General features: G+C 41.5%; 1 protein-coding gene across 1 annotated transcript in view; it reads left to right on the top strand.

The window, feature by feature from the left end:
• LOC124166854 (dynein axonemal heavy chain 8) overlaps nt 1–17,985 on the top strand; it is a 424,156-nt gene that overhangs the window by 159,272 nt on the left and 246,899 nt on the right. The window contains exons 30-34 of the mRNA XM_046544564.1: nt 5,112–5,317; nt 5,494–5,714; nt 11,594–11,879; nt 12,250–12,388; nt 17,545–17,765. Of these exons, the coding sequence (XP_046400520.1) occupies nt 5,112–5,317; nt 5,494–5,714; nt 11,594–11,879; nt 12,250–12,388; nt 17,545–17,765 (1,073 nt within the window). The remainder of the gene's footprint in view (nt 1–5,111; nt 5,318–5,493; nt 5,715–11,593; nt 11,880–12,249; nt 12,389–17,544; nt 17,766–17,985) is intronic.

Genomic DNA, 17,985 nt, shown 5'->3' on the forward strand with positions numbered 1-17,985 from the left:
TGTTCCATATTCCATATTCTTTTTATTTCTATTGCCAATTCTTGGTTCTTGTTAATTTTTCCTGTAATTGTCTTTTCGATGTTATGCGACAGTGGCACGGCAATATCAACTATGTAGCAAGTTCTATATTTCTTGTCAATCAACACTATATCTGGTCTATTATTAACTATAGTTTTATCTGTTTGAATAGGCAGATCGTAATAGATTTTAAATGCGCCGTTTTCAAGCACTGTTTCAGGGTGGTACACATAATATGGGGTCTTAGTATCTATTAACTTGTGTTGGTAGGCCAGTTTTTGGTGGATAATTTTTGCAACTTGATTATGTCTACTTAAATATTCTGTATTAGCTAGCATCTTACAGCCAGATATAATGTGCTGGATTGTTTCAGGTACTTGAAAACACCTTCTACATTTGTCATCTATTATGCTTTTATCACCAAGGATGTACTTTGCATAATTTTTAGTGCGGATAACCTGGTCTTGTATTGCAAGCATGAACCCTTCGGTTTCTCCATAAAGTTCACCCAATGACAACCATTTGTTTGATGAGATTTTAGCAACATATGGTTGATTGAGGTCATTTATGTGTCGTCCATGTAATTCCTTCTGGGCCCATACTTCTACCTTTCTATTTAATAGAACAGCTCCTGTGTTGGTTGCTTCATCGGTCGTGCCATTTTTTAGATTTAATGGTGTTAATTTGTTGTCGGCATATATGTACTATTGATTTGTGAAGCATCGAACTGTTTGATTTATCGTAGAAGAAATGTTTTAATCCATGAATTTGGTTTTTGAGGAGCTGTTGTAAATCTATTAACCCTCTACCTCCCATATAGCGGGGTAGCGTTAGCCTTTCTATTGCAGCCTTTGGGTGATGTAAATTAAATTTTGTGAATGATGTACGTATTGATCTTTCTATGCCTGCTATTTCGGTTTTGGTCCAGTCAATCACTCCAAATGTATACGTCAACACAGGTACCGCAAACGTATTGATGGCTTTGATTACATTTCGTGCATTTAATTCTGTTTTAAGGATGGATGTTAGTCTTTTATGGAATTCAGTTGTTAATTCCTTCTTGATCTGTTTATGTTGTATTGATTTTGCTTGCAGGAATCCAAGGTATTTGTAGTTCTCATTTGCTTCCATAGATATTATTGACTCGTCATCTGTAACATTGAAGTTACCATGCTTGATTTTCCCTTTTTCTATGTGAAGCAATCTGCATTTATCCAATCCGAATTGCATTTTTATATCAGCGGAGAACCTACTTGTGACATCCAAAAGGTACTTGAGCTGTATTTCATTTGAGGCATAGATTTTAATATCGTCCATATATAGAAGGTGAGACAAAGTAAAACTGGTGTTTGTTATTATTATTATTATTATTTGAGTTTATGCACTTTCTCAGCTGATTAAAACCAGCTGGAAATATTCACCTATCCCAAGGTCAATTGAGGATTAGGCTCGGATGCTGAGGAAGAGAATTCACCCTATCCTACACTGTCCGATCATGCCCGACCCAGGAATCTTCTCACGATCTGGCAGGTCTGTAGTAAAACAGCTTTTTGCCCGAGGTTAATCAGTTGTTTTTTAATTCCCAGGTCTTCAACTTCTTTTTTGAATCTTTTAGACAAGACTCCCTCCGCAGAGATTATCAGTGGGTGTATGCTGACGTCTTTCAACTTCCAAATATTTTTTATTTCACCGGCTAAATTCTGATATTTTTGTATTTTCTCTCTTTCAGTAGACTCAACATTGTGATTTAGTGACACTGCTACATCGACTATGTTTGCTCTTTGCTGTAATTTGTGGATCAATAAAATATCAGGCCTATTGTAATCTATGGTTTTATCTGTAAGTATCGGTCTATCCCAGTATAAGATGTGTGTATCTGTCTCTAGTACGGCGGGAGGATGGTATTTGTAATATGGTGGAGTATTTTTTAAAAGTCCATAGGTAGTTGCTAGGTTTTGGTGGATAATTTTGGCCAACTGGTTGTGCCTATTGAGATAGTCATTGAGGTTTTCCTTTATTTAAGTGAACACTGGCACATTTATCCAGTCCAAATTCCATGCATATATCCTCACTAAACGTTTTCGCAGTTCTGATGAGTACCTGAAGTTTTTCTTTGGATTTGGTGTACAATTTCAGATCATCTATGAACATTAAATGATTGACTCTAGTATCATTGCTTCGATTTAACCAATATCCGATGTTACATTTCTTTAGTAGAGTTGACAGTGGGTTTATTGCTAAACAGAACCATAGTGGTGACAGTGAGTCACCTTGAAATATTCCTCTTCGGATGTTTAGGCAACACATTTTCTGGTTTTGGAGGTGCAAATTGATTCTCCAGGTTTTCATCATCTCAGCCAGTAGTTCCCGTACTTTCGGATCTATTTTATGTATTTCCATTGTTTTTAACAGCCAATCATGGGGTACTGAGTCAAAAGCCTTTGCATAGTCAATATATCCTACATGGAGGTTTCTATGGTTTCGCTGAGCTTGCTTCAGAATTACAGCATCTATTGTTAATTGATGCTTGCAACCAAGTGAATCTCTTATACAACCTTTCTGTTCTTCTCCTATGAGGTGGTTGGTATCACAGTGTAGGTAGATACTTTCAGAGATTAATGCAGTTAAAAGTTTATAAATAACAAACAAGCATGTAATGGGTCTGTAGTTTTTTGGATGACATGGATCTCCTTTTTTAAATAAGAGATATGTGTTTCCTTCAGTTAAGTATGAGGGAAGTAATTTCGGATCTCGTAGAAGTTTAGTAAAGCTATTAGCTAGTGGTCTGTGGCTTCCTGTAAAGTACTTAATCCAGAAGTTGTGAAGTTTATCAGATCCTGGACAATTCCAGTTGCTTGCCTTCTTGATTTTAAACATAATATCCTTAGCAGTGAAACCTTCCAAAGACATTGGGTGTACTTCCTCCAAATGTTTCTTTATTCCATCCAACCAAATTTCTCTATCGTTAAAACTCTGCGGAGTAGACCACAGAGATTGCCAATAGTTTTGGAAAGCGTGCGAGTCAACAGATTTTATTGAAGAATTCAATTGGCTCTCAGGCGATTGTTCCAATTGGCAGAAAAATTTCTTTCGTTGGTTCCAGAACATCTCGTTTTGTGTTTTCCTCTTTGTGAGTTCATTATATCTTCTAAGCCTCGCCCCTTTTAGTTTAGCCTTCTGTCTGAATGTGTCCATTAACTCAATGAGTTTTTGAGTGATGTTTTGGTCATCAATATCTACTTTTTCATTACAGCATATATTCAACACTTTCTTTTTTAATTTTTTCGATGGGCTTCCTTTCATGTACTCTTTTATGGCATCTGCCTTGGATCTGAAATAGTCAATACTTTTTTCCAATCTTATCCTCCAAGCGGGTTTATAAGATTTTATATTCGTCTGATTTCTCTTCGTCAGTTTTGGTACATATCTTATCTGACCATTTAACTCAATAACTGTCACTGCGGCACAGTAGATCGATAAATGCACTTCATCCAAATCATGGACATTGGTTAGATGTTTTTCTAAAATGCTATTGACTTTGGCTATACATACATGGGAGGGCTTTGGTTATATTTTTTAACACTGGTATGTTTGGCCGGTTAGTCGGATAGGTATTGCGATAGAGTTCCAAGAGGCTATGGAATCTTTCAAATTCCTGTGAGTTTTCTAGTTGATGATAGGTATCTTCCAGTACGGGACTGTTTGTTGAAGTGTTCTGATCGTTTTCTACGGGATGGCTCTCATCAACATCTCCCATCGCCTCACGCTGGTCCAGCTCAAACCCCACTTCTCGTCTCATGGATTCTAAATCAACTGCTGACAGGTATCCCTTTCTCTGAATCACACCTCGCCGATCAGCTATATTTTGCTCTGTAAGATTTAAGTCTGGATACATCCGTGTAAACTCTCTGTGAAGAAGCTGTCTGTAACCGGGGAGGGGATGATCATCACACCTGTTCACTCGGTAGAATGCTCTCATTACATCTTCATTCATTTTCCGAGTCCATTTTATTCGCTTGGTATGACCTCCTCTATTAGCAGGCCTCACGGAATCTTGTGAGGGTGAGCATAGTATTGGAGTGGCATTAGTTGTCATCGCCTGATCCAGTTCTTCCCCTAGATGATCGTTTTGGGCTGTATTTTCTTTAATGACACGAGCCCGCCTCATCAGCTCCGTGCCACCGACGGATCGTAAGCTGCCGTGTCCAGCGTCGGCTCCAGACACGCCCTGGCACTCCCCAGGCAGCGACCCTTTCCGAGGCAAATCCAAATTCTCCATATCCAAACGGTATGGGTACAGCTTTTTATACCTACAGCCAGGTTTGTCGTACAGCCGGTCCTCATGTCACATGGACAGCAGACGCTGACCAGGACGCCGCCCAATGTGGGAACAGACGCGCCTGGGTTTTAGTTTCCGTTTTGGTCCGCGGGTGGTATTTTATTTCCCACCTACCCTGCATATCTGCCGAGCATTCCCCTATCCGCCACCTGGGGACGCGCCCGATGGGGGGCCGGAAAACCCCACACGGGTTATTATGCATTATTATTATTATTATTATTATTAATGGTATAACAATTAAAAGGTTTTAAAATTCATGCATCAATATTACTCTTGTATTGCAACTGTAAGTACTTGGCAAAATGCATATTGTACTGACGATAAGATTTTACATTCTGCGAAGGGAAACTGTGCTGCCTGTGTGGTGTTTTACGAGTTCATGCAGTAACATTGCCCTTGTGAAAACATATCCATAGGAATTTTTTTGAAATATTCATGATTAATGTTTCATAAAATAAGTGTATGAAATGGACTTTCATAACAAATATCTCATTGAAAATCCCATCCTCTCTCTGAGATAACTGTAGGGAAAAAATAAGCCTTTCACACTAGGCATCAAACCCCATTCCAATTAACAGCTTTGAGGACTCGGCATACTGAATTACTAAAAAGAAATCTTGTTGGTGAGTGTTTGAAAATAAAGTGTCTCTTTACTCTTGTGGCTGTCTTTGCTATGGGGGCGTGCAATACGGTGGGAGTGAAAACTTTATACATAATCGCTACTGATTCACTTGCTGTTTGATTATCTGTATAGGTTGGCCTCCTTGGAGTACAAATGATGTGGACAAAGCAGGCAGAAGATGCTTTAGCAGGTGCAAGATTGGACAGAACAATAATGAAAACTACAAATACAAAGTTCTTGGAGTTGCTCAATCTCCTCATAGAGCAAACCACCAAAGATTTGACTCCTTTTGATAGAACTAAATATGAAACACTGGTCACTATTCATGTCCACCAAAGGTTAAATTTCTGTTTTTTTCCTTCATTTTTGAATTCTGTCATATTGGCCTCATAAGAATTTTAAAATTTCCTTGTGAATTTGCTGTCTCTGTCTTATGATTTCTATTCACGCATGAATTAATGGCCCTTAATCCAAGAAATTAAAATGAAGAGACTTAAATTCATTTCCCTTTCAGAGATATATTTGATGATCTGTACACTATGCGAATCAAGTCCACTCAAGATTTTGAATGGCTCAAACAAGCCAGATTCTATTTTGATGAAGATTCAGACGTAACATTGGTGAAAATTACAGATGTAGATTTCATTTACCAAAATGAATTCCTTGGCTGTACAGAGCGTTTAGTTATCACTCCATTAACTGACAGGTGCTACATAACCTTGGCTCAGGCTATAGGTAAGACATTAGTTTGCATAGGCATTTACTAATTGTGAGTGAAATGAGTTTAATTTAGAGATGGGTCGAATAGCAAATTTCTCGAACTCGAATATCGAATTCGAATATTAAATCATAGCTCGAATATTCGAATACCTCGAATACTAGAATTGCGCAAAGCATATTAAACATACATTTCTTCTTCTATTTCCATTGATGAATGTATAAATAAAAAGGTATCCAGTGGAATCTTGATCTATCGTTTTTCAAGGGGATGGACGAAAAAAACGACGAATGCGAGAATGTTCGACTAGGTTGCCTATGCAGCAGGAAACTCAAGATTTTGGCGAGTAATTGGGATTTCCTTTAAAGGATTCAAACAGGAATTTAGCTAATTAATGGAATATTTTAATTTTATGGGAACAATTCGGGCATATAGTTGATTCAACTAACATCTCTTTCAAATATCCTAATGGGACACACCACCTCGCGAAAAAATTATTTCATGCCATCTCGGCATACACACTGCTACGATGGATTTCTGTCTAATGTATACATTCTTATCTACCTAACGCCATTTCAGCGGCACGACCATCTGTAACTCGACTTCATCCAACTTCTTATTTTAAACAGGTAGCTCGCTTTACCCCCACTCCTGCTGTCAAGTGCTAGCGGACAATCTGAGACGTTTTGCAAAATACACACGCTTCTCCACAGGATTTTCTTCAATTATTTTCAGTCCATCTTTGGAAGTTCTCACGAGATAAGCACATGAATTTGAATTGTTATCAGGGAGAAACCAAATATCCTGAGAAAATATCCCTTCATCTGTGACTGTGACAATAGAGATTTAAAGCATAACTCATGAATTGTAACTTGATATATGTTTTCGGAAAAAAATACCGCATCAACTTTCGAGAAGCTCAGCTGCGAGGATATCGAGTTCGTCTTTCCGACATTTATTTTCTTGCGTAAAATGCTGAAATAAAATCAGAAATATGTCGTGTTTGGTCTTATTCTTTTTTTAAATTACGCGCATATTACTAATATTTTAATCCAATGAAGGTGTAATATCAATTGCCGAAAGTCATTGTTAGACACCTTTTGAGCTAGTAGATGACTCATGCAGCAGTTGACCTCCAGCAGGACCGTCGAAGCAGGTAGGCAGAAAAAGGTCGGTGGGGAAGAAAGAGGGAAGGTGAAACAGGATTCTATTATTTTCCTGTAACTTGATATTTTCTTTTGAAGCTTTTCATTTATGGTCTTCCTAATACGAACCCTGCGCGAGCTAGGGCCTTTTGTTTGATTTCGGGGAGGAGGAAAGAGTCGGAGGCCGAGGGCTGATAGATGGAGGGGGTGGCAGATTTTAGGAATTGTGCTACGTAGTTACTATCCCACGGCACTGAGGTTCTCCTGGTGGGGAAAACCGGGGATGTTTGGATTTTTTCACCCGATCAATTTCAGGTCATCACGTCCAACTCTTTTCACCACTCTATTCTGCAGATTTGATGTAGTTCGTCAACTTGCCTTAAATGCCGCTGCATGCACTAAACGACTTGAGTTCTCTACATTTTTCCGAGTCAACTACCAACGAGGTACATGCGACAGTGTATGATGCGAAATTCAAAGTATTCGAGGTAGTACCTTAAGCATAATTATTTGATACCTTGAATGTCGAATACTTTCTAGTATTCGAGTATTCGCGGATACTACTCGCACATCTCTAGTTTTATTGTAACAACTAGTTGGTTCATTAGTATGTATTTGAAGTTTTATGATCAATTCTTCTTGACAATATTTTATCATATACCTAAGCCTTTCCACCACTATCAACTTCTTTTGGTAATACATATTTCTTAAACTATCTGTGAAAGTGTTTTTGTTTATTGTTTTTATATTACTTAAATATTTGTGTGTATGGTATTGCATAAAATCTTGTCAGTCATCATTTGTTCTGTATTTTTTCACATTTTGGTTACGTGATGTTTTCCCTCGCACGTATCTAGATAGATATCTGAGCAAATCAGGAAGCAAATGCATGAAATCAATAGAGGAGCTCTTTCAAAGTCATCCGTCCATGCATGTACATAATTTGTATTGTTAACTTGGTACAATTTGACTGTGACTTACATCACAGATCTATTTCCAGGCATTTCGGGAGTTGTATGAGAGATACATTGTTGTTGGTGGTGATTATGTTCAAATTTACCCAAGTAGGAAATTCTGTGAAGTCTTAGCACTAGAAATTTTGATTCATGCATATAATTGGAGCATACATGTGTGAGGTAGAGGTTTATTAACAGAGGTAGCAAGGATTATTACAGCACTCGAGTGGTACTCCCTTAACAAAACTCGCACCGTCTCTCTACACACATTCCGCGCGACTGACTGCGCGTCACCCTCCTTACTGGCTCGACCGTCCGAGTTCCTCGGCGTCCCCCAGAGGGGCAGCACCTGCCGGACCATTTCGAACAGCCAGTTGATGACAGTCGGCCTTTCCTGATTTCAGGGCCGTCCTCGGCCCGCTCTTGCGGTTGGCTGACCTCTTCTTCTACAGCATCGGATTCCTCTTGAATCGGCTCGTTGGCTCCCTGGTCTCCGAGGCTGCATGGGGGTGGGTTGTCATCTTCTTCTACAGCATCGGGGTCCTCTTGGATCTGCTCGTGGGCTCCCTGGTCTCCGGGGCTGCATGGGGGTGGGTTGTCATCTTCTTCTACAGCATCGGGGTCCTCTTGAATCTGCTCGTGGGCTCCCTGGTCTCCGGGGCTGCATGGGGGTGGGTTGTCATCTTCTTCTACAGCATCGGGGTCCTCTTCTCTTTGAGTGCTTCTAGAAATCTTTCCAGCTTCTCAAGTCCTTCCTTCACGGTTCTGCTCGGTATCAGAACATCATCCATATATATCAACACATCCCCTGGTTTTGTGTTCCTGATAACTTGTCTCATCGCCCGATTAAACACGGCTGGTGCGTTTACCAGACCAAAGGGCATACTGTTGAACTCAAACAACCCTCCCGGCGTCACAAATGCTGTAAGATGCCTTGACTGAGGCGCCACTGGTATCTGATGGTAACCCGACGCGAAGTCTAAAGTGGAAAAATAACGGTTTCCCGCGAGGCTATCCAACTGCTCATCAATCGCCGGCATGGGAAACTTCTCCTTCCGGGTCTTCTGGTTCAGCCCTCTGTAGTCGATGCATAATCTGTCCTCTCCATTTGCCTTTTTCACCAACAGAGCCGGGCTAGCATATTCTGATGTAGAAGCTTGGACTATTCCAATCCTCATCAGCTCCTCCACCGCTTTTTGCATGCTCTCTCTTTTTGCGTAAGGCAGACGATACGGGCATGACGTCACGGGTTTGTCGTCATTCAAGTCAATGCTGAAGCTGGTGAATTTCGCCTTGCCTAACTCGCTTAAGTTTTTTAGCAAAACATCCCCTGAATTTATTTACGAGGTCGCATAGTGCCCCTTCGTCTTGCGTCGTCAGGTTCTCGTTCATGTTTATCTCGTCTTTCTGGATCCGTGACTCCTCTTCCACCTTCAGCACTTGAGAATTCTTGCTTTCACTAAGGTCAGTGTTTTCTCTGGAAATGGTGAGTCTCCCAAACTCCTTTTCGACCCGAATTCCTGGTTGGTCTAAGGCACTCCGCCCTACAATGATAGCATCCTCCTGAGAATTTTCTGGGACAATTAAAACCTCTACTTCCACATTCACATCGTCTACTTTCAAGATCATTCGTTTCGTGCCAATAGCTTCACAACCCCCTGATCCAAACCCAACTAAACGCTTTTGGCTCGCCTCATATTCGACTCCTAGTTCTTGTGCAACGTCTCTTCTCAGGGTGACAACATCGCTTCCTAAATCAACGAAGCCAACCACCCTGTCGTCGTTTATCTCTATCCACTTGTGGTACTCGTCTTTTATGATGCAATTGGGTCGTGTGATTTTCCTAACGTTCCACTTTTTCTCATTCTGGGTCGTTCTCGGTGTTGCCTGCAAACAATCTTTCTGCATATGTCCCGTCTGCTTGCACCGGTAACAAATTCTCTCACGGGCAGCTACTCGGCACTCCCTAGCGAGGTGCCCCTCTTTTCCACAATTGAAACAAACGCCCTGGGTAGGCATCCTTTCGCCCCTCACTTCCTTGACCTCAGCCCTCTTGTCAATGGTCACAGGAGGTCGATTGTGAAAGTTTGCCCTATCTCCCAATTTGGCCCTATCAGTGACACTCTCGTATCGTCTTATCTTGCGTAATAGTCCTTCTACATCTTCAAAGTCGCACATAGTCAGCAGCTTCACCAGTTCCTTATCCCACATGCCATTTAGAATGTACTTGATAAGGGAGGCTTCATTTACTTCACCACGCCTAGCGATAGTCTTCATCGCGTAAACATATGACTCATGCGTCTCGCCACGCTGCATTCTTCTCTTTGTAAGACTCAAGTGCACGTCGGCTTGGTCCTCCACTGATGGGAAACAATATAATAGTCCTTTTTTGAACGCCTCCCAAGAGTGTACTTCCTCGGCTACGCTATTCAGCCATAGTTTCGCCGCTCCGCGTAACTTACTAACGGATTGGGCTAACAACATCGACTCGTCCCATCCGTAGGCTGATGCAATGCTCTCTACTCGCCTGACCCACTGTACCGCCGTGAACCCCAGGGTTAGCGAAGGTTCAAACTCCGGCAATAATTGCTCTGCTATTTCTCGATAACCCACCATACTTTTCTCAAGAACTAACGATTGCCCATTTAAAAGCTCTCGTTCACGTTCTAGAAGTTTCCTTCCTCTCTCTAGCAATTCTCTCTCGTGTTGCAAGAGCGCTTGTTCCCTCTCCGCTGCGCTTCTAAGGACGCTACTCTCTCCGACAGGATACCGCCAATTTCCCAACGACGGTTCTCTGCCCTTAGTAGGCCACACGACAGTAGCCTCGCGCGGTTGCTCACCGGGTCCTCTTGCCTGTATATCCTCCTTAGCCTTGTCTCTCGCGGCAAACGGCGTCGACGCAGGCAGAACCCACTTGGCGGTAGCCTCTCGGTGCATCTCACTACGCTCCCTGGCCACGCCAGCCTCGCTCTCCTGCTCTCGACATGTTCCCGCCAATTCAGTCGCGTCCCTTCCTTCCGCAGAATGGACCCCGTTGAAGCTACCTACGCGACACTCGCCATCCCACGACGCATTCGTCGGACTGGTCATTGCTACAACTAGAACCACACTCTCTCACCTTACTCAGTCCGCACTGGGGTTTTTGATGTTCTATCTATTGATGGCTGGATGTGCACGAACAACTCCACCGCAGCTCGCTGGTCAATCCCACTTCTGAACTGTGAGGTAGAGGTTTATTAACAGAGGTAGCAAGGATTATTACAGCACTCGAGTGGTACTCCCTTAACAAAACTCGCACCGTCTCTCTACACACATTCCGCGCGACTGACTGCGCGTCACCCTCCTTACTGGCTCGACCGTCCGAGTTCCTCGGCGTCCCCCAGAGGGGCAGCACCTGCCGGACCATTTCGAACAGCCAGTTGATGACACATGTATATTTTAGTCTAAAGTGCATTCAGTTTTCTGTGATATGTATGCAGTCTTTTCAGTTGTATCTGGTAAAGTGCTTGTCAAAATGCATGGCATTGCATTAAATTTCATTGCATTGCATCTCTGCCAAGAGCCAGGTTTTGGCCCAGGTGTGTCTGTTTGTATGAGTGGCGAGAAAAAACTGCTACAGGTGAGAGTGAACGTGCTCTTTTTGTGACTCCATGGAGACTCGCTGCCAACCACCACCAGGCATTTGCCTCCACATAATAAACAGATGAAAGTTTTAAATTGGTCTTTGATTTGTGAATGTGATCTCCACAACTTGAAATGTGGAGTACAATTTATTTTCTTGGATATCACTGTCAGGCATGTCAATGGGTGGAGCTCCAGCTGGCCCTGCTGGCACTGGTAAGACGGAGACGACCAAGGATATGGGGAAGGCGTTGGCCAAGTACGTGGTGGTATTCAACTGCTCGGACCAGATGGATTTCCGTGGCCTTGGCAGGATTTACAAGGGCCTCGCTCAATCGGGCTCATGGGGCTGCTTTGATGAGTTCAATCGAATTGACCTGCCAGTGCTCTCAGTGGCTGCCCAGCAAATCAGCATTGTACTCAACGCAAAGAAAGAACACAAAACTTCATTTTTGTTCAGGTAAACTGTTCATACTGACACATGTAGTGTTGAAATTCTACTTGAGGGATGGGTCAAGGTTGTTGTTTTTGGAGCAGTTTATAACATATTTACTATTGCCCCTTGTTGGCATGCAATACCTCACAGCAATAATGCCACTGAGGCGTGATACATGGACGAGTGACTTTTAGATAATCATCAATTATTCTAAACACTGCATGATAAGCTGGTGACATGAAAACTTACATTGGGGAGCCACCTTAAAAATCACCATTATCTTTTCAATTTTTCTCAAGAATTAAAATTTGGGGGTGCGTTAGCTACATATCCTACACCTCCTAAATCTGCCACTATTCTACTTGTCTCTTTCTTTGCCACATGCGGATGCCAGTGATGGTGACAATGTTTCTCTGAATCCAGAGTTTGGGATTTTCATCACTATGAATCCTGGATATGCTGGACGTCAAGAACTTCCAGAAAATCTCAAAGTCATGTTTCGAACTGTGGCCATGATGGTTCCTGATCGACAGGTTAGTGGCTATTTTTTATATTTATCTGAGACTCTCCATCTTGTGCATCCTGAATGCCCTTCAGCCCTGCTAACTTGGTAATTTTGGCCATGTTGGAGATAACAGTTAGAGTCATTAGCTAAACCAATTTGAGCTTTGATGACTTTGATGATACATGATTGACTCTTGAGGGGCTGGTGATGCTAGAAAATATGCATATGTGTGATGGGAAAAAAATACTTCGGTGCTTAGTGGCTATAGCAGTATTCCCGGATCCATCTTCTTTGTCCTTAGAGTTGGATTCTGGCCACTCGCTATTCTATTGGAATCAGTGTCTTCTTCATATGTGCATGAGTCACAGTTTTCATTCTATAAGACATGGCACGGGATGGGTTCCTTGGGATCTTTGTGCTATACGAATTTGCATTATACGAGAGTGTTTTAACATAGGGAAGATAGGGATGCGTTCCTGGTAGCATAGGTATTGGGTATTTAATTTCCTCTAAACCATATTCCTATAAATATCCTTAGAAAACCCTGTTCATAGAAACCTTTAAAGTTTAAAACAGTAGACATGCATTCAACTTCCCAAACTTTCCAAACATGCTGTGCAACAGGCCATAACATTGAGTGAGGCGGGCCATAACATTGAATTCGAAAAAGCGAAGATAGTGGCAATAGAGAGTCGCTACTACCCAAGGCAAATCAGGGAAGCAATTGAAATTCAAAAAACACAAAATATTAACAGGGACAACGGCTACCCAATCAGCAACGTTTGGAAGAGAGTTCTGACCAATCAGCGCACAGGGGGAGATCGGCCAGTGCTATATAAGACGGCAAAAAATGAAAACTTCTCACCTTCGACCTGAAGACGGAAGCAGGATGGCTCCCGAAACTGTTGTCAACCATAAACGACAGACGCGGCTGGAGAACCCGAAAATGAGCAGTCATCGTGAATGACGCCACGGAAACCTACGCATCAAAATGATTATCAGTCAATTTTTTACCATCTTCTCCAAATACCCTTTTCCAGACACTTCTGAGTAGAAAGATGCTTGGTATTAGAGGAGCTGCAGCACCAAACTCCCCTTTGCTTCTGTCAACATATACACCAATGCTTCGCTTGGCGCAATTTCGAGTAGTGCAAGTTCGATATAGCGCAAAGTCTTCCCTTGGGGGAACATGCCAAGGCTGTGTAGCCTAATCAAATAACTTAAATGCTTTCTTGATAAAACTTGAACTTTTCTAAGTACACACGAAGTTGCTATAATTTTATGCATATTAATAGTATTGCTTGCCTTAAATCTCCTCCTCTGTTAATATACTAATCGAAATCCATTGCTGCGCAATGGCCAAAAGCATTACTCATCATGCGGTCCAGGTAGCTGGCCTACCAAAGTAATTTATCTCGTCTCCTTAACATAATGATATTACATAGTTAATTTAGATCATTAAGCATGGAGCTTGTGGTAGTTAGTTTTTTGAAAGCAATATGGTTTGAGACATAATTTTTGCCGTCATATGCTATTGGATGGATTTACTTCCACATAGAGGGTCTATTCTAAAGTCTTCAAGGTCATCGTTATTCACAGGGGAGAAATGGAGGAGTGGCGTATGAATAGCGTAAACATGTAAAAGGGTCCACTAGAGAGTCTTAAACACAATCACTCCATTCCCTCCCAGCTGTCGTTGGCCCTCTGCATCTCAGGAATACAGTGCAGCAGTTGCTCAGCAGTAGAAGATAATTTTGTTCGAGCCATACAGAGTAAAAACCAAGAGAAAAATGCTTCGAATAGAGCAATTTCAATTAGCGCAAATTTGTTCCTTGGGGAAACGTTACAACGCAGTGTAGCCTAATCAAAAAACTTTAACGCTCTCATGATAAAAGGTGAACTTGCGATAAGTATGCATGAAATTGCTATCATTTTAGGCATATTAATAGTAATGCTTGCCTCAAATCTTATTTTTTGTTTATATATTAATCGAAATCCATTGCTGTGCAATGGCCAAAAGCATTACTCGCCATTGGGTCCAGATAGCTGGCCTACCGAAGTAATTTATCTTGTCTCCTTGACAGAATGGCAATTGTTAATTTAGATCATTAATTAAGCGTGTAGCTAGTGGAAATGAGTTTTTTTTAAGCAATACGGTTTGAGACGTAATTTTTGCCGTCATAGGTTATCGGGCTATTGACTTCCAGGTAGAGGGTCTACGCTAAAGCCTTCAAGGTCATCGGTATTCACGGGGGAGAAATGGAGTGGTGGCCGAGTTGTGTGTGAATAGCGTCAACAAAGAAAAGGGTCCGCAATAGAATCTCAAACACAATGGCTTCATTCCCTCCCAGCGGTTGTGGGCCCTCTGCATCTCAGGAATACACAGGAATACAGTGCAGCAGTAGACAGTGATTTCGGTAGAGTCATACAGAGTAAAAACCAAGAGAACAGTGGCAAAAAATAGGAGTGCAAGTAGAAAAATCAAGAAGCTATCAAGAAAAAGCATAAGCCTAGAAGAGAAATTGAAAGAGGTCAATTGCTTTGAAAATGGAGAGCGTCAAAGCGATATTGCGCGGAAGTTTAAACTCACGATGCCTTATTCTGATTAAAGACAAAATTAAAACATCAGTGACCTCAGCCGCACCAAGCGGTCAACACATACGGAAAGTTCATTGTGAATCTGTACAAAAAGACGAGGGTGGTAATCACTCCGAGACATTAAGTGAAAGCTCCGGTTGTTTCCAGAATTTTAAACAGCAAGCTGCAAGTTTCGATAGCGCAGTCACCACAGCATTTTCTGATGAACTCCAAGCCGTGATTGAAAGTGGCTCCTTTCCCCCTCGACTAGTTTTTAGTGTTGACGAGGCGATATTGTTTTCGGAAAGAATGCAATCTCGTTCATCATTTTCAGGGAAGGAAACCCTGGGTCAGGTTTCAAGATATATAAAGACTGTTTCACTTACCTGCTAATGCCTCGGAGGACTTCAAATTAAAATGATTCATCATGCATAAACTCCACTAGCTATGAAATGGCATTCAAAGTAGCATTTGCCTGTCATTTCCATGATTGACAAAGTGCCTGGGCGACACAATAATTGTTTTTAGACTGGTTTGAAAAGTTGTCAACTGCCACCAATACATTACGAACCGCTGAAATAACAGATGTTAGCCCACCAGCACAACAGGAGGGAATTTCAAAAGCACATACAATTTTTTTTTACGTGTATGAAAGTCTTTGAATGCGTGCCTGCTATCTTTAAAGATATTTTAAACAATTACCATTTATATACATAAGGTTTTCTATGGCTATTAACAGGAATATTTATGGTTTAAAGGAAGTTTGATACCCAACATCTATGTTACCAGGAATGCATCTTTATCTTCCCAATGTTGAAACGCTGTCATATGGTGCATATTCATAAAGCGCAAAGACCCAAAGGAGTGCATCTCTTGCGATAAACGAGGCATGGGTGTGCCTACAACTTTTATGTGTACCTGTGGCACTCTTCCCTCATATATTTAAGAACAGAGGAGCCATCCGCCAGATCCCTCTGCCCCATGGAACATCCGTGTGCGTACGGGCCACAGACAGGTTTGTGCGAACGGCCGATGCGGACCAAGTAGATTTGTCAGTAGAATTAGAGTGAGCTTGGAATTAACAGTGAGTCTTTTTGCTATGGATAGTCTAATTGACACTGGGAAAATAATTGAAAAAATTATATTCATCAGCGCATAGTTCAGTGAATATGGTCGCTACAGCTACAGTTTTACATATGTTCTTTATATGCCACAACAGGGTGCACTCAAACCCTCCTTTTTTGGCAATTTTTTGCAGGTGCGGCTGGTGTGAGTCTGATTTAATGCAGTTATCCTTTTATAATCCTTGGAGTTCCATGTATATTGGATGTTAAATGGCTATTTATTGTTCCTGGCTCTGCATAAAACTTAAAATCAACCCATGATATTTTATTCACTGTAGAATTTGAAAGCATCCAAAAAAGCTGAATGCCATTTCTCAACCTAGTGAATGACTTCTGCTTTACTATTTGAACTCATTTTCCACCTTTCTCTTGTGCTGCCTCCTTGATTAATTTCAAATGCTTACATAATAGCAGTTGTGTTTTATACTGACATGTTTTATAAATATTGTTTAGGTGCTGTATTACATAGACATCAGCAGCTGCTTCCTTGTTGAAATTGTTGTTTCTTTTGAAAAGGCAGAGCCTTTTTAGGTTTAACATAATACTACATTTTAAGTGATCGTAGACATTTCAAAGACTTTGATGATTAGACTTAGACTTTAATAGACTAGATTAGTTCAGAAAAGGAAATTTATGAGAGTGAATAATTGTAGAAATTTAAAATTAATTATGGGTGGGGGATAATAGAGCAGATGGCATAGTTAGTGTAGATATCCAGGAAGCAGGCTGACTGAGGATTGGAGGAGTGAGGTGGAGATGAAGTTGAGAAAAGTGATGGGAAAGGGAGCATTCAATGAGGAGAGAAAGGTGACCTCCTCTGCAGCATGGTGGACCTAGAACAAAGGATGCGATTGGTGAAATTTTAGTGTGGAGTGTTATATAGCATGAATGCAAAACATGGGCGTTGAGAAGAAGAGGCCCAGGGTAGGATGAACGCGTGTGCAATGAATTGGGGAGGAGGGAGGGAAGGACGGGAAATTCATAAAGTGAGAGGGAGGCGAGGGATAAGAAAGAGCTGGGAGGAGGAGAGAACATTCTCGAAAGCTGTGTAGAGTGGAATGGGGAATTGGATCAGGCGTATTTTAAGAGGGGAGGGTATGTTGAAAACATGCACAGTGGTTGAGGGAATATTGGAGGAAGAGGAGAGGAGGGAGGAGGCTGGCAGGCAAAGTGAGGGGGGTGGGTTGGCAGCAGGTGGAGACAGCTTTGGGCAGATGGAAAGGGCCACCTACCTGCCATTGGCCACTGCCTCCTCGTGATGAATCGATGCATCAAAGTGATTGCTGGAAGTCCATTGTTTGTTTTATGGTTTAAAAATTAACGGATTTGGAGTTGAACATTATTTTGCAAACCAAAGCACTTGATTGTAATTGGAATTCATAGCCAACGATGGACACTTGACAAAGACAAATGGAGACAACTCATTATTAATCCTCAGTAATCCTCACACTGCCAGTTAGTTTTATTCTTATTTTTATTTCAGATTATTATGAGAGTAAAACTTGCAAGCTGTGGGTTCAAAGAAAACATTCATTTGGCTCGGAAATTCTTCACCCTATATAAACTTTGTGAGGAGCAGCTGAGCAAGCAGGTGCATTATGACTTTGGTCTTCGTAATATTCTCTCAGTATTGCGAACTCTTGGAGCTCAGAAAAGGGCTCGGCCTGGAGACACAGAAGAAACGATCGTCATGAGAGTGTTGAGGTAAGTAGGATCTCTTTATACATATAAGTTTTCAAGCCTCCCTTTTTATTTACATTCTCTTTCTTAAGCCTAAGTGTGTTTTCATTTTGCTGTTGGATGAAGTCTTTTTGGAATGTCTTGATCTCAACTGTGAAGTATGTTTATCCTAGATGCATATATTAATAAATAATTCTTCAGTTATTTCTATGTAGCAATTTTGACTGTCAAATGGACTACATGG

This window comes from Ischnura elegans, chromosome 10, assembly GCF_921293095.1.
Source record: "Ischnura elegans chromosome 10, ioIscEleg1.1, whole genome shotgun sequence".
Classification (NCBI taxonomy): domain Eukaryota; kingdom Metazoa; phylum Arthropoda; class Insecta; order Odonata; family Coenagrionidae; genus Ischnura; species Ischnura elegans.